This window comes from Thermobia domestica, chromosome 8 (assembly GCF_964235325.1).
Source record: "Thermobia domestica chromosome 8, izTheDome1.hap1.1, whole genome shotgun sequence".
In the NCBI taxonomy this organism is placed as follows: Eukaryota; Metazoa; Arthropoda; class Insecta; order Zygentoma; family Lepismatidae; genus Thermobia; species Thermobia domestica.
In genome coordinates this window covers 94,912,627-94,934,839 of record NC_137461.1, presented here as the reverse complement: position 1 = coordinate 94,934,839, position 22,213 = coordinate 94,912,627, and the positions used below count along the sequence as shown (strand labels likewise).

Genomic DNA, 22,213 nt, shown 5'->3' with positions numbered 1-22,213 from the left:
ACATTTTTATTGAACGGGATTTTTTTTTTTTTTTTTTTTTTTTTTTTGACAATTTTCCTTTCTATTGTCTCCTTTGCTTTTAACCGACTTTTGGTGGTAACGAAGATTGTTTGTTATATAGAATTTTTTTCTGTAAATTCTAATTCTGAAGGTCGTCTAGCGGAGACGGAATAACTAGGGCGCAGGTACTAAGGGGGAATTTTCTAACGGTAGTCCTCCTTCGTATCTCTGCTTGGTCACAGACTTCTAGCGGGTTTCAGGATAGTATAATCGGTCTGTATTGTGAGGACCGTACGTTTTTGGGGTTTATGTTAAATTGTTTCGGTTTAAGTCAACAAATGGTTGCAAGTTTTATCATCTTCGACGACCTAAAATTGTTCGGTTTTTCATTTGACTTCGGTTCTTTTCCTTGTATCTCTGATCAACGATGACTCCAAGACGTCGATTATTCAAAATCTGAGAAGCTAGCGTTATTTGGAATGGGGAAAGGATAAATTTTAATGTTACTTGATATTTTATCGGCTTGGAGGCATTCGATGTTCGCTCTTTGATTTTTTTTTCTTTCTTATCTCTTTCCTCGAACTAGATTTTTTTTTGCCATTTGTATATTCCTTGATATAAGTACTTTTTTAAAATATTTATAATAGAGACATCTCTAACAGACATGTTACCAATATATATTTCATTTAAGGGGACTTATAACTGAAGTTCTGGGATTTTGGTTCCGAAATGGGTTCATGATCTTGGAAGTCGTTTCCATATTGCTGAGAAATTAGTCTCCATTAAATATACCTGTAATCCGATATTCATAGTGGTTCCACAGATTATATTTCTGCCAGTTATAGCAAAATAGTATCCTTAACATCAGCTAGGCCTAGCTAATCACCAATAAGGAGAAATATTAATCACCTGCGTACGCAATTAACATGATTTTTCTTAAATTTTGTAAATATACCTTGATGAATAAAAAAAAAACTGTTTATTGATTTAAAACCTTGGGTTGGATATTTGTGGAAGTAATTTTTTTATTTTATGTATTTTTAATTTTTTTGATATTTATCGTCCATACGAGAATACTACTGTATAGATATACAAGCTTCTGTTATTACGAATTTAAAAGCTCTTGCTATAATATTTTTGTAACTAACTTAATATACCCTTTTACTAGACCGAGACTGTATAGCTGTAGGTAGATGTAATTACCAGAAATTTTTTCATATCGTAATACCTATGTTTAAGACTTCTAGTTAATCAAATAAGGAATTTTTTTTTGTGAATTGCTTGTTTGCACCTCAATCTCAATTTTCTGCGCCGTCTCACTTAATCAGCGATGGGTATACTGACGACATTTTCTGGAATTATCTATGTTACAAAATTTTAACCTCTATTCGAAATCAATTGATGGAAAATTAAAATATTAACATTTATATTCGATGTTGCCATGTAAAGTCAATATTTTTGTACATGATTTCTCTGTACGGGCGAGAGTACCTTCAGGAGCTATGAAAATTTTCGTAATCAGTGAAGAATCCGTAATAATCATTCCATTCCAAAAGAAAACTCCAACACCCAAATTGAAAGTTTAATTTACGTCAATTTAGTGCGTTCATCTTTATAGAACAGTGTTTCCCTAGTTATTCATTTGGAGTTGCCATAGTGCGAAATCACATCCAATTTATTCTAGAAGTGCAAATAGTGACAGGTTAGCGCAGATATCCCAATATGCCGGAATCAAAATAAAGTTTGGAAATAAATTACTATATTGATTTGGATAGACAGGAATAATGTACTAAGAAGGTATATAGATTATGAATCACCTTGAATTTAAGTATGCCCAAATTACAGTGAAACAAGTAGTGGCAAGGAATTAATAATTTACAGGAACTGTGATTTACTAAATTTTATTCATAAATACACCGTCTTCTTTGCAAATAGTTGGCCTAAAGATATATACATTGTTCTGCAATAACTTTGGAAGAATATGGAAAACTTCAACATATTTAATGCGATGGAACACTTCCCTGAGAATTAAAGTTCAGAAATTTTGTGCTATTTTTTTTATGCAAGTTTACTCAATGTTATTTAAAAATTTCATAAAACTTTCTTTGTCTCGTAAAGCCATAAAAGATTTTTTTTTTTTTGTTTAACCACTAACTGTTTTGAAAATCATTTGATACTGCAAATTTTATGTGAAATACTGCTAAAACCATTTCCCTGTTTACTTCCGTTGTGGACGGAGGTATTTCCATTTTGGAAAATATTAATGTGTTTATTTCGGAGTTCAATAATTTTTTTTTTTTATTTGAATATGTCAAATTATTAAATGTAAATAAAACTTCCAGCTGGAAAAATGTTTCTTTATTTTCTGTAATTTGTAGACCAATGCACCCTAGCAACTAATGGTAGTTTAGTAACATTTTAATTTATTTGTGTATTTATGTATTTTAGGTTGATGTGATGGTGTGGATTTACTCCGATTTGGTTATAAAGAATATTTCAATAGTGAATGAATATATACATATATATATGAGAGTAAAATCAATACCCAATTTAGGCACGCACTGAAAACCGTATCAATCGAAATTATGAAGTAATATATTATTACTCCTCTAAATATGATCTAGATATATACATATATTCAGTGCTGTATAGCACAGAAGAAGATGGAGTAATCGTTGAAACGGTGACTGGTTAAAAAAAAGGGAAATAGTGAAATAATTTAAATTGCAGAGTTATTTTTTTTAATGTTTTCTCTCAGGGTTATTCTTTTATGTGGACAGGTTAGATACTGTTTCTTTCTTCTCTTTTCTTTTTCTTCTTTTCTTCTTCTTTCTTTTCCTTTCTTTCTTCCCTAGTCTAACGGCCATACTCATGTCATCTCATTTTAAAGACATTTCAATTTCTTTGGAATGTTTTTATTTCTCTTTTCTTCGGTGAAGTGCCCGCCTTATTCAACACACGGTTAATATCTCCTATGGTTTCTTCTGAAATCGTTGCTATGGAGATGACATGAGGGATGGGGTTAGAGTTTTGTCGACCATGTGACAGGATTTCGTACCGTCTCGTTCGCTACTGAGTTACAAAAATTCCGGCGACCGTAACTTAAGATTTTGTTGTTATAATGATGAAAATATCTACTGATTAATAGAAAATGTTGATCATAGTGGCTTGGTAACAGAAAGCTTTGGGCGATCGAGTAAAAAAAGTCTTCATAAAGGAACAACCCAGAAGGAGAGAAGGCATTTCCTATATCATCGTGTATATAGAGAAAGATAAATTGCTTCATGACTTTCCATTGAGATTGTATTCAAGTGCATTAAGTACAAAGTAATAGGGGAAAGAAAAATAAGGAGAGAGTTGTAGAAATAGCAAGCTACATACACCTGAGGCACTCACATGGTAATTGTGATATATATATATAAGTGTTATTAATATTTGTTTGTTTGGTAAAATATTTTTTGTTCTTTTCTTCAAGCGTAAATTCTAGGAAATGGCGTCAGTAAACGCATCTATAGCTAATGCAAATGGTAACGACATTAAGTGTGTCCAGTGCAATGACACTCGTGTTAGTCCGCATCGTAAAGTAGAGTGTACCAGTTGCAATTGCTGGTATCATTTCGAATGTGTTAATATTACAGATAATTCTGAGCGGGCCAAAGATTTAGAGGGAAATCCAGAATGGAAATGTCCACGATGTGACACTAAGTATCGAATTCGTTCGGAGGATTCGCAAACTATAAGATCATCCGAACAATTAGAGGAAATTGATCCTCAGAAAATAGTGGCCGAGTCCACTCGAGTAAATTTAGGAATAACAAATGGTGGTGAGGGCGGAGATAAGTCTCCTATTCGCGAAAACAATGGACTTGACGACAATAATGGAAATAAGCAGGAGCCAATGAGTAAAGAGTTTAGGCTATTAATGGAGTTGATGACGGAAATGAATGCTAATATGATGGGAATGAAAACGGAAATGAATGCTAATATGATGGAAGTAAGAAATGATATGACGGAACTGGGAGATAGGATTGATAAAAAGGTAGAACACTTAACGGGACAAATCAATAATGTATCCACGCGGGTGGATGAGTTATCGGAGCGTATGCAGAAATTTGAAATTGGGGTGAATGAAAAAATTGATGATCAGATAGAGCAGATAGAGCAAAAGGTTATTCATATTAAGAATGCAACGGATAATAATTATAAAGTGTTAAATGAAAAGGTCATTGTATTAGAGGAGTCAACATGCACAGTCTCAGGCAAGGTAGCCAAGTGTGAACAAGTATTGTTTAGTCATAAAGAATCCATTGACAATTTAGAGGTGAAAATTCAATCTGTGAGTGAGGTTAACGATACTATTAGGCAGCAACTGGTTGAGTTACAAAACCAAAACAAGGAACCATATGTCCTAACTAGCGATAAAATACATTCTTCAAAAATAAAAGATTCTACTTACCGTGTTGAACCACTGGCCGGTATTTCAAAGAAACGACCGTATATGGAAACAATAAGGGTAGAGTCAGTTGAAGATACTATATCGTTTTCTATGCCGGTTTTAGATTCTGTAATTACTACTAGTTTTGTGAATACTTTTCCGAAACTGAACCCGGTTACAACTACTGTGTCAAGTATGGGTGTATCATCTTCAGCTCCACATAGCTATAATATTCCAAATAGTGAACTCAATTCCTCTTGGTTTGGGAATTTGACATCTGGGGTCGGAAGTGCCAATTTCGGAACTAGTATTCCTAAATTTAGTGGTAACTTTCCTGTTGAGGAGCCGTGGACTGGTAGACCTATTGTAACTCTTTCTGCTGGATGTCCTATCATGTCGCCTGTAGTAACAAATACAGTCGCATTACCGAATAATCGGTTAACCATGGAACCGTATATGTGTTCGAAAGTCAAAATAGGAGATTTTGACAAATTTCCAAAGTTTGAAGGTAACACTTCGTCAGGAATTCCGAAGCATTTTCTGAGAAATCTTGAACATTGCTTGTCTATGTATCCCTTTTCTGATAAAGAACGTTTGCACATAGTAGAGCAATCATTAACATCATATGCTTTCGCTTGGTTTCAAGCCAACAAGCACAAAATTAAAACATATAATGACTTTGTAGTATTATTCAAAGAAACATATTGCAGTGATCGTATAGAGCGGGCCCAAATACGCGCACTTCAGTTTATGCGCTATGATAAAAACAAATATTCATCTCTTCTTGATTTCTCGTGGAGAATAATCGAGTTATACTATAGCATTTCCGATAATCCGAATCAAGCTGAAGTTGTGGATCTAGTAACAAATTGTCTTCCACCTGAGGAATCTAGAGCTATAGCTTCTCATTTGTGTCAAGATATCTCAGAATTGACTTCGCGAATAGCTGCATTAGGATCAGTTAAGCCGAGTTTTGACTCACGTCCTCCTCCTCGGAAATATTTCGCTAGGCAGGCCAAGGTTTACAAACCAGTGACCACGCAAGTGAACACAAGTTGTCAGACGGACTTTTTGAGCTATAGGCAAGCAGGATACAGATATCCGAGAGAATTTAATTCTGGGAATTTCAATGGTGGGCGAAGGTTATATAACAACTATCGATTTAGAGATAGCTACCAACCTTACAATCGACCTAATAGGGAATCGAGCCAGAATGATAATAATAATGATAATAGCAATAATGGCAATAACAGAAATTCTCGAGGTAGTGATAATAGGCGAGGAAACGGACGAAGAGGTCGTGGTAATGCCAACAATATGAGTAATAGTAACAATAGAGACAGTAACCGGAACGAAACTAATAGAGAAGAAGGCAACCTTAGTATTAGGGTACCGAACTATACTGGCAACGAGACAGCTATAAAAACAACAAATTAAAATCGCAACGATCTTGTCAAATGGATGAAACTATATACTGGTCCATTTTTAGTCCATAAGATTTTGAGAAATTGTGCTGTTTTACACACCTTGAAGGGTAATAGTGCTGGAACACATAATTTTCAAAATTTAAAAATATTTAATTGTACGCAGGAAAAGTTCGAACAATTACTTAAGGATTACCCAAAGTAATCATTATAGTGCGTTTCCCAACAAAAGTAGAATAAGTTTAGTGTGTATGTAATGTTATGTAAGATGTTTGATCATTTTTGTGGGTATATTAATAGGGTTATGATATTTATTGTGTAAGAAAAATTTTGCTGTTCGGTAAATCAACATCAAAATTTTTCTTCGGTCAGGCCCGAGAACTGTAACTTATAGTTACAGTGATTAGAAAAAAAAATATTTTCATACCCCCCCCCCCCACTCTTTCCTTTTTACCGTATAGATTTTTTTGTGCTTTCTTAAGCATCAGCGCTTTACCAAGAAAACAGAAATTTTAGTTAATAATTAATCGTAAAAGATTTGTAGCATCAAATTTTCTTTCTTTGGGACCATAATAGTACAGATTATTATTTACAGAATCCTTTATATTTATTGAATAAATATAGGTTAAATAATTACTAGCAAATGCTAGCGGATATTTTTTTTCCTTCGTAACATCTGCCACAGGTGGATAGAAGAAATGTCATTGGTTAGATTTTAGCTTCCAGATTTCTAGAAGCTGAGAGGAAGAGTTGTAGAAGCGTCTTTTCTTCATATACCGTGGTGGAATCAACAAACACTTTTTGGATATCAAAATTTTTTTTAGTTTAAAAGTTTCCGGCATAGAATTTATTCGCAATTCGGTGTGGAAGTGAAGAAACTGTAAGTACAACAAATATGTTCGAATAATCAAATTTCACAGATAGACAGAAATAGTGTTTTGCGATCTAATATTCAGACTTCATTGAGTGAATAAGGACAGCCATATTTGGAAATTATTGAGCATGTCTAATCGTTGAACTATAAAATTCTTCTAATTTACCTTTACTCTCGCTCACGTTTGATTTATGTATAACTGGAAGCAAACATAATTATTTTTTTGTGACTCAAGTTCAAAATGGTACGAAGTATTGTTTATGTGAAAATTGAACACGTAGCCATGCGGGGCTAAAGAGGGTGTTGAGTGCCAAACAGGGTGTAATGTAGCTGGCTAAGTTTTCATTTCCTCCTTAGGAACCTTCAGTTCCTAGGTGAGTTTTGTGTTGTTGTTTCCTTAACATCAGAACATTATGAAATAGTAGGACCTTAACCTACACTCTCTCTCCCCATTTTCGCATGTTTGTCATTTATTCAAAACAATTAAAAGATGGCTTCGTCATATAATATTTTTTTTTACAATAGCAAGAATTTTAATCCCACCATCCATCGGAGATTAATAATTATTTGGTTAATAATATTTTTATGTGTGTATAAGTTTGTAGTGTATATTTATTATTGCTTTGGTTGGGATACACACTAGTGATTATAATGGACTCATATTTATTTTGTTTATATATGATTAGCCCGTTGACATGGTCACTTCTGTATTGAAATTTTAGTGCCGGGTTATTCTCGTGTTAGTAACCACTCTGAATTCGAATTTCCGTATATATATATTTAGTCTGGTTCGTACTGTGAGTTCCCATGCGTGTGTCTTCGCTGTGCGATGTTTCTTTGTCTCGTGGGGATGGTGATAGACTGCATCATGGATAATTTAGTGATGGCGAAGGGATGTGAACCACTGTAATTTAGTGAGGAAATCCAGGTGTTCGAAAATTTTGATAACGAGTCGTTGTGTGTATATTGAACATTCATTTTCCTTGGACAAAGTGGTATTCGAGAGTGCTTAACGTGTCATTAAAAATTTTATCTGTTATTACGTAAATTTTAACTTTCAATAGTTAACTATTGCAGTAATTAAATCGCTTCGTTGTGCTTGGATAGTTTAGGATCCGTTCGTAGTTGTAGATGTGGCGCTAGCAGCGTTGTATTCAAAGCTGATTGTTGATATACAGAGCAAATTAATAGATAGTAAATACAAGAATATTCAACAGAAGTTATTGATAGAAATAGCAGAATATTTTACCGAATAGTGTGCGTATCGGTTAGCTTTCGCAATAAATCTGTAATGCGTTGTTTATTGGAAGGTAAGCCTGAAATTTAATTAGCGATTTTCGAAGTAATATGGTAAAATGTGAGCAGCTGAAAGTAGTAGGAATGATAAATAATACTAGTTTAGATGAATGGAACGGGAGTTTTCGTGGAGTATTTATATATATATTTTTTTTATTATATGTATACAATACCCCGGTGGTATTGTGTACATATGATAACCTTTATTACAATACAAATAGTGGCATATATATTTATAAAAGCATATTATAGTATAGGATTATCGAGCCTATGGGCTATTTTGTGAATTGGTTGGTGTTCCGTAGTATTGACTAGTACTTGAGAATATAGATATGTTGATTTGTGATTATGAATATTAAGAATATAATAGGAACCCAACATATAAAAATATAAGCCCAGTAATGAATATACATATGAGAGGCCACTAGATCAAGTGAATGAGTGTGTGAATGCGATCGGAGTCTCCCAGACCTATCGTCGAATATTATAATTTCGGGAAAGCTAATTCATAAGATTGGGTTGAGTGGAATTTAGTTGCAATTCGGTGTGTAAGTGAAGGGGAATAGTGTAATAATTTCGATTTGATATCTTGCGAAACTTCATAATACGTCCGCATATTATTTAGTAATGTTATTATACTATATTTTTAAAATATTTCCAATAACGAGGAAGATTCGGTAAGGAAAAAGTAATACAAGTTAACACATCCTATATATTTTTTTTTATTTTTCGGTATTTTCCAGTTTTTTTGTTCCTAGTTTTTTAAATATAAGCATTAAGTACTTTCTTCCTACTTTGTTTTCATGTGAGAAGTTTTCATCTTCTTGTATACTTCATGGCATTTGTCATGGTTCCTTCGGGGCAGAGCGATGTCGTGATGTGGGGGACATGTGTGTGAGCTCACAGTGGGTCAGTTTAACATTATTTTACATCACCGATGGACTTGTACTATAACTATCCGATTTAAATTCCAAGTTTTCCTCCGGACATGTAATTTATCTCTTATTGAAGCCGGCTGACATTCTGACTGTTTTGACAATAATCCTAATCTAATGTCAAATGTCGGGATGAAGAATTGATAATGATGATGATTTAGAGAAATGAATATATTTACTTAGTTCATCTTTTGATCATATTATTTATTTACTTACATTTTTATTGAACGGGATTTTTTTTTTTTTTTTTTTTTTTTTTTTTGACAATTTTCCTTTCTATTGTCTCCTTTGCTTTTAACCGACTTTTGGTGGTAACGAAGATTGTTTGTTATATAGAATTTTTTTCTGTAAATTCTAATTCTGAAGGTCGTCTAGCGGAGACGGAATAACTAGGGCGCAGGTACTAAGGGGGAATTTTCTAACGGTAGTCCTCCTTCGTATCTCTGCTTGGTCACAGACTTCTAGCGGGTTTCAGGATAGTATAATCGGTCTGTATTGTGAGGACCGTACGTTTTTGGGGTTTATGTTAAATTGTTTCGGTTTAAGTCAACAAATGGTTGCAAGTTTTATCATCTTCGACGACCTAAAATTGTTCGGTTTTTCATTTGACTTCGGTTCTTTTCCTTGTATCTCTGATCAACGATGACTCCAAGACGTCGATTATTCAAAATCTGAGAAGCTAGCGTTATTTGGAATGGGGAAAGGATAAATTTTAATGTTACTTGATATTTTATCGGCTTGGAGGCATTCGATGTTCGCTCTTTGATTTTTTTTTCTTTCTTATCTCTTTCCTCGAACTAGATTTTTTTTTGCCATTTGTATATTCCTTGATATAAGTACTTTTTTAAAATATTTATAATAGAGACATCTCTAACAGACATGTTACCAATATATATTTCATTTAAGGGGACTTATAACTGAAGTTCTGGGATTTTGGTTCCGAAATGGGTTCATGATCTTGGAAGTCGTTTCCATATTGCTGAGAAATTAGTCTCCATTAAATATACCTGTAATCCGATATTCATAGTGGTTCCACAGATTATATTTCTGCCAGTTATAGCAAAATAGTATCTTTAACATCAGCTAGGCCTAGCTAATCACCAATAAGGAGAAATATTAATCACCTGCGTACGCAATTAACATGATTTTTCTTAAATTTTGTAAATATACCTTGATGAATAAAAAAAAAACTGTTTATTGATTAAAAACCTTGGGTTGGATATTTGTGGAAGTAATTTTTTTATTTTATGTATTTTTAATTTTTTTGATATTTATCGTCCATACGAGAATACTACTGTATAGATATACAAGCTTCTGTTATTACGAATTTAAAAGCTCTTGCTATAATATTTTTGTAACTAACTTAATATACCCTTTTACTAGACCGAGACTGTATAGCTGTAGGTAGATGTAATTACCAGAAATTTTTTCATATCGTAATACCTATGTTTAAGACTTCTAGTTAATCAAATAAGGAATTTTTTTTTGTGAATTGCTTGTTTGCACCTCAATCTCAATTTTCTGCGCCGTCTCACTTAATCAGCGATGGGTATACTGACGACATTTTCTGGAATTATCTATGTTACAAAATTTTAACCTCTATTCGAAATCAATTGATGGAAAATTAAAATATTAACATTTATATTCGATGTTGCCATGTAAAGTCAATATTTTTGTACATGATTTCTCTGTACGGGCGAGAGTACCTTCAGGAGCTATGAAAATTTTCGTAATCAGTGAAGAATCCGTAATAATCATTCCATTCCAAAAGAAAACTCCAACACCCAAATTGAAAGTTTAATTTACGTCAATTTAGTGCGTTCATCTTTATAGAACAGTGTTTCCCTAGTTATTCATTTGGAGTTGCCATAGTGCGAAATCACATCCAATTTATTCTAGAAGTGCAAATAGTGACAGGTTAGCGCAGATATCCCAATATGCCGGAATCAAAATAAAGTTTGGAAATAAATTACTATATTGATTTGGATAGACAGGAATAATGTACTAAGAAGGTATATAGATTATGAATCACCTTGAATTTAAGTATGCCCAAATTACAGTGAAACAAGTAGTGGCAAGGAATTAATAATTTACAGGAACTGTGATTTACTAAATTTTATTCATAAATACACCGTCTTCTTTGCAAATAGTTGGCCTAAAGATATATACATTGTTCTGCAATAACTTTGGAAGAATATGGAAAACTTCAACATATTTAATGCGATGGAACACTTCCCTGAGAATTAAAGTTCAGAAATTTTGTGCTATTTTTTTTATGCAAGTTTACTCAATGTTATTTAAAAATTTCATAAAACTTTCTTTGTCTCGTAAAGCCATAAAAGATTTTTTTTTTGTTTAACCACTAACTGTTTTGAAAATCATTTGATACTGCAAATTTTATGTGAAATACTGCTAAAACCATTTCCCTGTTTACTTCCGTTGTGGACGGAGGTATTTCCATTTTGGAAAATATTAATGTGTTTATTTCGGAGTTCAATAATTTTTTTTTTTTTTTATTTGAATATGTCAAATTATTAAATGTAAATAAAACTTCCAGCTGGAAAAATGTTTCTTTATTTTCTGTAATTTGTAGACCAATGCACCCTAGCAACTAATGGTAGTTTAGTAACATTTTAATTTATTTGTGTATTTATGTATTTTAGGTTGATGTGATGGTGTGGATTTACTCCGATTTGGTTATAAAGAATATTTCAATAGTGAATGAATATATACATATATATATGAGAGTAAAATCAATACCCAATTTAGGCACGCACTGAAAACCGTATCAATCGAAATTATGAAGTAATATATTATTACTCCTCTAAATATGATCTAGATATATACATATATTCAGTGCTGTATAGCACAGAAGAAGATGGAGTAATCGTTGAAACGGTGACTGGTTAAAAAAAAGGGAAATAGTGAAATAATTTAAATTGCAGAGTTATTTTTTTTAATGTTTTCTCTCAGGGTTATTCTTTTATGTGGACAGGTTAGATACTGTTTCTTTCTTCTCTTTTCTTTTTCTTCTTTTCTTCTTCTTTCTTTTCCTTTCTTTCTTCCCTAGTCTAACGGCCATACTCATGTCATCTCATTTTAAAGACATTTCAATTTCTTTGGAATGTTTTTATTTCTCTTTTCTTCGGTGAAGTGCCCGCCTTATTCAACACACGGTTAATATCTCCTATGGTTTCTTCTGAAATCGTTGCTATGGAGATGACATGAGAGATGGGGTTAGAAGCGTCCGTCTCTTCTGTAATCTTTCTATAAAACCGCAAGTGGTAGAAATTTACTACTGCTACTTCCGGTTTCAATATTCATTGAGAACACATCATGCCATATAAATCAAACTTCTTTACGTAGCACTGCTTCTTGTTTCAAAATCTTGAGAAAACCAAAGAATTGTACTGAAATACATGGTTATTTAGTATTTAGAAAAAACTATTTAGTGAAATGTTCTCCATTGTCAAAAACAAAAAGTTCAGATTATAATGTCATGAATTCAGATGGCGAACTTGGCAATAACAGAGATTGTCTCAAAAACTCTTAGACTAATTTACTGAGTAGTAGTTCTATTTGCTAGAAAATTACATCGATAAATTGTCTTTTACATGGATGCCCATACCTCTCCTCCCCCCTTCCGAAGAACTTGGGCGCAATCTCTCCAAATTAACCATTCTCTCCCCTCCAGTTTTGCCATTCTTCAGTTTGATTGTATCATTTTCAATGAAAGATTAAGTCCTCAAAATATTCTTACAGGCGCAATCTGTGCGCTAGAACCGGTTCTAACTCAATATTTAAAAAAACATGGCCATTATTTATTTATTACATTTTTACGGGTACGCTGAAGTGTTGAATTAAATAATAATAATAATAAAGCATCATATCCTACCTATTATACATTCCAACACCATATAATTGTATATAGGGGTTGCATATATCTCAGGTGTTTGTTTCATGGATAAATTATAATGAAAAACAAAGGATAACTATTTCTCCAGTCTAAGTTGAATCTTTATTGTTTGGAGAGTTTTGCGCAAAGAACACCATATATCACTGACATTATAATTGATTGTATGTGTAATGTATTAGCTTATTTTAAAATGTATAAAATGATAATCATGCCTATTGTTCTGTATAGTGGCGAAATATGGTCTCTTACTCGGAACGAAGAACATAGATTGAAAGTATTTGAGAACAAGATTCTGAGACGAATATTCGGACCCAAGAGAAACGGGAATAGGGAATGGCGGAATCTTTATAACGAGGAACTACATAATTTATACGGTTTATCCAACATTGTTAGGGTCATCAAATCTAGGAGGCTCAGGTGGGCAGGTCATGTAGCCAGGATGGAAGAACGAACGCTTTTAAAATCTTAACTGGAAGACTAGCCTTAAAACGACCATTAGGAAGATGTAGGAGCAGATGGGAGAACAATATTAAGATGGATCTCGCAGAAATAAGAATACAAAGTAAAAACTGGATCCAATTGGCTAAGGATAGAAGTCAGTGGAGAGCTTTTGTGAACGCGGCATTGAACCTCTGGGTTCCATAGGCCATTAGGTTACTTAGTTTATGTATTTGCTTATTACGTACTACATGCAAGAAGAAAAAAAAGACATATCATAAATGAATTAAAAACTGCAACCGGAAGTAGGCTCAAATCTTGCAAACGGTATGAGATATTGAAAAAGTAATCAAAAAAAATCTTCCCTTTACGGTATATCTTGCCGATTTTTATTAAGACTTCTTTCAATTGTGTCTGCAAAGGGACATGTACAGATGTGAGGAATAACAAGGCGATTCATGCTCATATATGAATGATGCGCTGTGTAAAGAGCGCAGGTTCAGCTAGTTGATTACTGGACTTATATAAATGACTGTGCTTTTCAGGAACGTTCATTTATAATGTATCTCGTCTAAATACCTATTCATATGGGCCAGAACTAATATCTACTCATCATTTATTGCAAAAGAAGGGTCATTTTCATGTTGACCAGATTGTTATGTTACTGAGGAACAAAACACTAGCAGCGAATAGTTCATAGTCCGACATGAGATGGAGTTGGTAGTATGAAAACAAGCTTTGCACTATTAAATACGCTTTTGTACTATGTCATCGTTTAGCTATAATCAGTATACTGTATAATTACGGTACAGTGTCACTATGAATTTTTATTATGAATCAATGTACTTATTACGACGGACCAAAAGAGATAAATAATCAATAATTAACAATACACTGCCCTTAAAGAGATTAAGTTTACATGCACACATACACACGTAAACACATACTAATTACACATATCAAACATCAACTAAGGAAGTTACACATGCTAACACATACCACTAAACATATTAAATCATATTATCACACGACTCAACTATACGTAAACCAAACAATCACTAAATTTCACCATCCTAAACCGGCTCTATAAACTGGAAAAAGGGAAACTTGAAATATCAGAGCCCAATGACCCTTCTATCAACTAAATCATGGTTTCCAATTACTATTAATAAAAAGAAGATAGGTCCCTTCTCTGATGGGAAAAGAACCCTCAACAAAAATCGTTCAACCCATTTCCGTAGGAAGCTTTGGTCAAATTAGGAGTAAATGAGAGTCCCTGTGCTGACTTACACTGACATCATGGAAATTAATTTTACAAAAAAAAAAAAAAAAAAAAAGAATGAAAAAAAACCCTACACATACCGCCATGTAAAAAAAAAAAAATCATTTACTACATATGCAGAACTATAAGTGGACAGGCTATCGTACCCTATACTAATTTGGAGAGGTAAGAAGGATATTTTAAATGTTTAACCTATAAACTACGGGATATTTTGATTTCAAAATATCCTGTTGCTTGTCTTAACTACGGATATTTCGATTTCGAAATGGTACTACAATAACTTTTTAACACGTTTTGCTTCATATGTTTTCGATAAATAGGAGTGAATAAATTGACTTCTTTGTAAACCCTTACGAAAACGCTTTAAATGTAGTTTAAAGGTAAATTACCTCCGTAGTTTAAAGTTAAAGAATTTACCTCCGTAGTTTAAAGGTTAAAGAATTTACCTCCGTAGTTTAAAGGTTAAATCACTGAATCTTAATTCCGAAAGAAAGAAAAAAATACACTATTGTTTCACTCCTGTCCACTTGTTGACGTAATCATGGCATCCTTAACTTGAGATTCCATATCTCACCGATTTCCTGACTGTTTTAGAGTAAAATTTAGCTCAGCTGAGACTCTCAGATGATTCCTCACAATTTATTCCTTAACTAAAACATTTTTTTACCTTAATAACACGGCCTTTCTGTCAAAATTCGGAAATTTCCTAGAGCCGGATTTGCGTGATGTGGCTTCCAACTCGTCCCAGGTAGAGAATGACAAGGAACGCACCTTAATACAATAGAGTCGGAAATAGTTCCAATCAGAACAAAGAGTTTTGGCGGTGGAAAATATAAAGCGAATAGAAAATAGTAAAAACTGGATGAAACCGGATTTGTGAGAGAATATGGGCATCTCAGAGGGACGAAGGGTGTCTAAATTATTCTGCCAAATATCAGATTGGTGGATAATTTCAAGAATTTCCATCCAATTGCGGGCCTATGTTTTCGTATAACATTAAAGTGTATAATTTCAATACTCATCCATTTACAATAAAATAATGTATAAATAAAGATGATATTCCCCGAAATTAATTCCTACCAGGGGCGGATCCAGGACAGACTTCTGGGGGGCGGTGGGTTGTCATACTGCTACTTTTAAGAGCTCCAAACTTTTGGATGGGTTTTATTTATATATATAAAATAAGAAAGTTTCCTCTTCTGGGGAGGGCGATCGTTCCCCCCCCCCCCCCCCCCGGATCTGCCCCTGATTCCTACTAGGTTATTCAAAGCTTTCCACATTGATTTTGATTTAAGTAAAGAACGAATGAATTTACTACATGGACCGAAAAATATATATTGAAAAATCTACAATATGTTCAAAAAATATTTGGCCCCTCCAAACAAAAATTTCATTACCCCGACTGTAAAGGTACATTACACAAAGAACTAGAATTCTTTGGAATAAGAGATACAAAATTGCCTGATCGTAACTAATTCTAGATGGTTCCTGTATTTTCCCATGTTACTTGTACATCCCTTAATTACATATGACATACATGTTAATTACGTATTAGTCACTATTATTAATTTGACCTCTTGACAATAATATCACTTTATTCACCCCTCAGTAATTTATTAGTAGATGAAATTACGTTCCAAAAATATATAAGGGGGTTTTCCACCTGTATATTACTATCACCAATTATTTCGCACCTGGTTAGCAGTGTCTAAATGTAATCATTATAAAATATCGAGTTTTCTGTCTAAGGAAAACGTTAACAAGTTAATTGACAGGCGACTCTTATATTCGTCAAACTTTAGCCTAACAAGCTTAATATAAACGTTGAAAATTTATGAAAATGTTTTTTCACTCTAACATTTGTGTTGAATGCTTTAATATTAATTTCTGCATGTTAGACAATTAAAGTGCCAAATAATCGTGGAAATCATACACACTTAATACGAGACAAGCAACTAAAGGAAAATTAGTTATTTCATTTTTAGTTTATTTATTTTTGTGCTGACTACTAGTGATCATGAGTGGGAGGACAATGATTCAGTTGTGTGTACTGCTCACCTCAGATGCATAGGGGGGGGGGGTTCCTTGTTTGATCTGAAGCCATGAGAACTGGGAGTGGATAACATCTTGTGCGTTAATTAATATTAAGTAACGTAAGTTTTCTCCATAGTTTGAATATTTGATTCATTCTCTTAAATTATTTAATCATTACCTTACATTTCGCATTTGACGTATTTACCCTATAAAGGACATAATGATGAGAACTTACAGATCTCATGTAATTTAATTGCATATAGTAGTTTTGACCATGATAGATGTGTCTCAGAATATAAGTAAGAGTAAGCGTTAATTTGCCAAAGTGATGTATTAGAAGTTAAGTAATAGTAATAATATGTTCTGTTCTAGGTGAAAGGCTGTGTAATGGATAAAGATGGCAATGTGAAATGGGTTGTTACAGGCACATGGGACAATAAAATAGAAATAGCCGAAGTCATCAGTTCGGAAGGAAGCGTAGAAAACCCAGTGTTCAAGACTGGACCATATAGATTAGTCTGGAAGAGAAGAATGCCAGAGTAAGTATATGTGGTTCATTGCAGTGTCGATTGCTCTCTTTGAAAGGATGATATGTTCAACCAATATAATCGATAAAGACGGGCAGTTGTGATAAAATAGAACACCGAAACCAAGCAAACTAACTTTTAGAAATGGCTGTTTATATTGCATTCTTTTTTCATGAACTTTTACCAAGAGCTTACATTAAATACGCTAATCTTCGGTAAGGATTGTAAATTACCTTACCTTATCATACAGCTCTACAGCACTGAGTGAGCATTAATATCATTCTCCAGGCGCCTCTGTTCTTCCTTTTTCTTCTTCTTCTTCTTTCTCTTTCCGCTGGTTCTTTACTTTCTTCTTAGATCACCGTTTGTCATCTTACCATCTTTGGTTTGATCCACCTCTTCTTCTGGTGAAAAATATCTTTCGTGTAGTATCTTCTTTGCTATGCGTCTTTCTTCTATTCTCTCTATGTGCCCTGTTTCCATTCTCTCTACATGGCCCGTCCAACGCATCCTCTGCTCTTTTATACATGTTACAATATCTTCCCGCCCTATGATGTCTTCTATTTCTTCGTTGCTTTTGCTTCTTCATTCGTTATGTTCTCAGATTGGCCTAAAAATCTGCCTTATTATTTTCCATTCGAATATTTGTAATTTTTCTTTATAAATCTTTGTTAGCTTCCATACTTCTGCATTGTACATGATTATTGGTGTAATTGTCGTTTTGTATATTTTGTTTGATTTTCCTGTCAATACTTTGATTTTTGAATATCTGGGCATTAGCATGAAAACGCTTTGTTACCTGCCAGGATTTTTTATTTGGTTATAGTAACCATATTATTCTAGTCATCTATTAGCATTCCTAAATATGTCCACATTCTCAAATACCTTGTTTCCTGCTACAGACTTTTATTCCCTTCTCTTTTATCTTGTGTTAGGTGCATGTATTTTGTTTTTTCGGTGTTTACTTGCAGTTCTAGTAGTTTTGCCACTTCCTGTGGCTCATTCTAAGGCTTGTTGAATTCATTTGACGTTCTCGTTACAATGGTAATGTCATTCGCGTAGATGCACATTTGACTGGATTATTGATGATTGTGTTCCTTTTGTCTGTTTCTCGAATTGCAATGTGCAGGACTATTATGAATGACGTTCTGGACAGCCTGTCTCCCTATTTGTCCCTTTTATATTCTATTCCTTCCAATGTTTAGCCTACATTCACTTTTGCAGTGGTTTGTTTCAGGATTATTTTAACCAAGGTTTTAATTTTGAAGTGTTCTGGTACCTGTAATAAACCATTTCTATTTGTGTTGTCGAATACTCGTTTGTAGTCTACGAACAGAATGTGTATATCTGTTCCATATTTGATGCATTTTTCTGTTGCCCGTTTTATCATAAATAGTTGATCTGTTTGGTGTTCTCCTGTTTAATCTGAATCCACTTCGGTACTCTCCGATTATCCCTTCTGTAAACTCTGAATAATTTTATAGAATGTGTTCAGTAGTACTATTACTGTGTAATTTAAGCAATCTGTTTTGTTTCCTTTCTTGTGTATTAGGTATATTCCCACATTCCATTCTTATAATACTATTTCTGCTCAAAATCGTCTTATCATGTTGCTTATTTCCTTCATCATCTCTAAACTTGCATATTTTCCTATGTTTCCTGAAACGGATTGTCACAAGCGACAAAAAGTGGGTGTTTTCAAAATCCGTATTTGGAGAAACAGTGGTTGAGCAAGGGCAAACTTCGAAAACCGGTTGTTAAATAGGGCCGTTTCGAGCATGAAGTCGTGCTCTGTCTATGATGGGACTACGAGGGATAATTCACTTCGAGAGATGCATTCTGCACTACACCAATAATATCCTAGGTTGGTGAACCGAAAGCGCGCCCTGCTGCGACACGATAAAGCAAAACCACAGTCTGCTCGAAAAACGCAACAAAAACTGACGAACTTGATGGCATGGAACTGATGTCACACCCAGCATACAATCCTGACCTTGCCCCCTTTTGATTACTACCCGTTTCTGTCCATGGCTCACTCCTTGAAGTCACGATGCTTCACCAACTAGCAGGAAGTGGAAACAGCAGTGATTGATTTGTTTGCCTCTAAGGGCAAGACGTGATATCGACATGGAATCGAGGAACTAACAGGAAGACAATCTAACACAAGGAGCAATACTTCGCATGTTAACCTGCTTTCATTGTACTGTAGTAAATACAGGTATATTATGTACAGGAATATTCCACGGCCTATGACTCACTCTTGTATATACTGAGATAATGAGTTATAATGTGTGATATGCAGTCCACTTGAATTTTATTTTTTCTGTCTTTTTGTGGACTAGTGTTAATCTAAAAGTATCTCAATGGCAGACCTTGAGGATCACTTGTGGTCCTTGAACCACAGTTTGTTAAACCGGTTACAGAGTATAAATGCGTTTAACAACAGAGTATTCTGACCACCTAAGATTTGAGGGTTCGTTGATGATCATGCTACGTCAGTGGACAGGATATCAGATGTTCCCCGGAATAATTCTAGGAAACATACTGTGCAACCACACTTTAATAATCCAGATATCATGCAACACAAGTTTACTTCAGAATTTGAACCTATTAAAGTCAAATAAAATATATTGAATGCTGCGAATAAGTATAAAACTTACTCAGAAGTTACTCTTTAGTGTTCATACGGAGTATATTCTACGAAAATCTAAAAAGAAAACGTAGAAGAAATTTTTACTTTTCCTGTTTGATGTAGGAATCCGAAATCTTAAAATAAGGGTAGTAAATGCTGTAGGTAGTTTGAAGGATATTTGGTTATGTGTAATACCAATTTAAGCTTCTTTAAGAACGCGAGGAAATATCGTTGAGGACTCAAACACTTCAGTTTTTTTTTTCAAGAAATCTGTGCTCTTTTGCCCGGTCTAGTGGCTAGCACGTGCACCCCTTTGGTGAACGGGTCTTAGTTCTATTCGCGGTAGAGACCGTTGAAATTTGAACCCATTACGGTGGTTCGGATTCCATTATAAACAGTAGGCCCACATCTCATATAGCCTTGGTGCTGAAAAGAGAAGCTAAATTCAAATCAACCAATTTTCAAGAAATCGGTAGTATTAATCTGTGTTGCTTATCTTTATATATAAACATAAGCAACATAGATTGAATTGGATATAATCATAATATATAACTCAAGACAAAGTAGTAGTAGAGTTGCTAACATGTGCATGGTAGCAAGTTTCAGTGTAAAATAGCCAATATACTGTATCAAGAACTAGACATATAAATAAAATATAAATACAGTTTGTATATTTCTTCCATTATTCCAAATCATGGAATTTCGGCTATACATAGCAGAAACAAAGTTTTTAAAATATTAAGTGATAGAAAATTAAAACATCTAAAGAAATTATTTATTGTACGCAGGATTATACAAAATAGAAGTTTGTTTTTGTTTACATATTATATGCTTAATAACTGCAGTAATGAACTTAGAATTTTCTTAGCATAAAAGGAATTGTATTTCATAAATCACGTTCAAAATTCGAGAATATTTGAAATGTTCTTCACATCCAACATACATGCTGAAAGCAATCGAGACTAAAATGTCAACAATTTTTAGTCCTTCTATATAGAATTGTCAGCAGTGCATGTACACAGGAGCCTCTTGACATTCAAACATAAATTCTTAGGAAACTGATGATAGCCTAAATGGAAAAAGTAGACTGATTCCATTTCAAATCGTCCAGGCAAAGCAAAATTGGTCCCCATCATAGTCTTAGATTTTATTCATTTTTTTTTTTTTTTTTTTTTCATATGGAATCTACATGCAATATTATTAGATACGTATTTTTTTCTTTTTGCTGAAAAAAATTTCTCCTTCGATATACAGCCTTCCAAAATGGCTGCCCTTCTCTCGGATTGCTCGAAAAAACTGAAAAACATGCCAATTTAAAAGTTTTATTGTAGAGAAACGAGTGTACTTAGTTACATAATCGCAATAGTAGGAAGAATATAAAGTAGTGTGTTTCGGTGGAGGGGAAAAATTCGTCTGTTGGTCCAATAGGAATCGTGCAGTCCACTCGCAATATTGCCAAATTTGGTGAAAATTTTGCTAATTTCAAACATTTTTATTTCTGTCCTCACGAGCTATATCAACCATATGCTCCTAGCATCGAAATCTACTCGATAAGGTCTCTTGAAAATGCCAGCACTTACGTTTCTGATTATTACATCCTACGTTATAGTATGATGAAAAGCTGAAAATTTCATTAAGACACCATGTTGGCCGCCATTTTCTCAAAAACTCCACCATTTAAAAATCTGAATTTTTTACAACTATTGGAGAAGTGCCTAAGTATTTAATATCTATTAATCGTTCATACGGCTGCAGCCCCTAACGTTCGCAGTTAATCGTTTTTTGTACTGTGAAATTTCGATTTTTGTACTTGGAATTTAAATATTTTCTATGGGCATTTAGGTCCTGTACACAAGGCGATTTGAAAGGCAGTATGAAAATTTTAAGAGTTGAACCTGACGTCAAAGCAAATGGAAAAGTTCCTATAAACATGAGTCGAATTCCGCTTCGATTTCGAGTTACAGGGTTTCAAACTCGGGACCCATAATCGGCTCGCGACAATGTAAAATTATATATATTTCGCGTTAAATCAGAAACTAGGCGTTAAAGTTATGATGAAATTCGGAAAGTTGATTTGTATCAATATGATGATTTTTACGTGGGTAAGGGCGATGCAGTTCAGTTGGCAGTGTGCCAACTTGGTAGAACTTTTGTTTCCAACTGACATTACGTGTTTTTTATTTGATATTTGGTATTCATTAATGGTTGTAAACATCTCATGAAACACAATTTTCCCCACATCACCACAGTTTTCGAAAACTTACTTGTATTTCATGAAAGGTTTTATTTGGTGCGTTGTTGATAGTTTGGAACAATGAGTGTGAATTTCACTTGATGTTTACCATCATTAATAAAAACAAAATGTCGAATAAAAACTACGTCTGTGTAAGTTGGAATAAGAAGATTTTTTTATTGCAGAA

The 22,213-nt window shown here is 33.8% G+C and overlaps 1 protein-coding gene across 2 annotated transcripts in view; it reads left to right on the top strand.

Annotated features, from left to right (window-relative positions):
* The window catches only part of Osbp (oxysterol binding protein), a 143,172-nt gene that overhangs the window by 111,706 nt on the left and 9,253 nt on the right, over positions 1-22,213 (top strand). For both annotated transcript variants that reach the window (XM_081768780.1, XM_081768779.1), the window contains one exon: positions 17,007-17,173. In XM_081768780.1, coding sequence (XP_081624906.1) covers positions 17,007-17,173 — 167 coding nt within the window. The remainder of the gene's footprint in view (positions 1-17,006; positions 17,174-22,213) is intronic.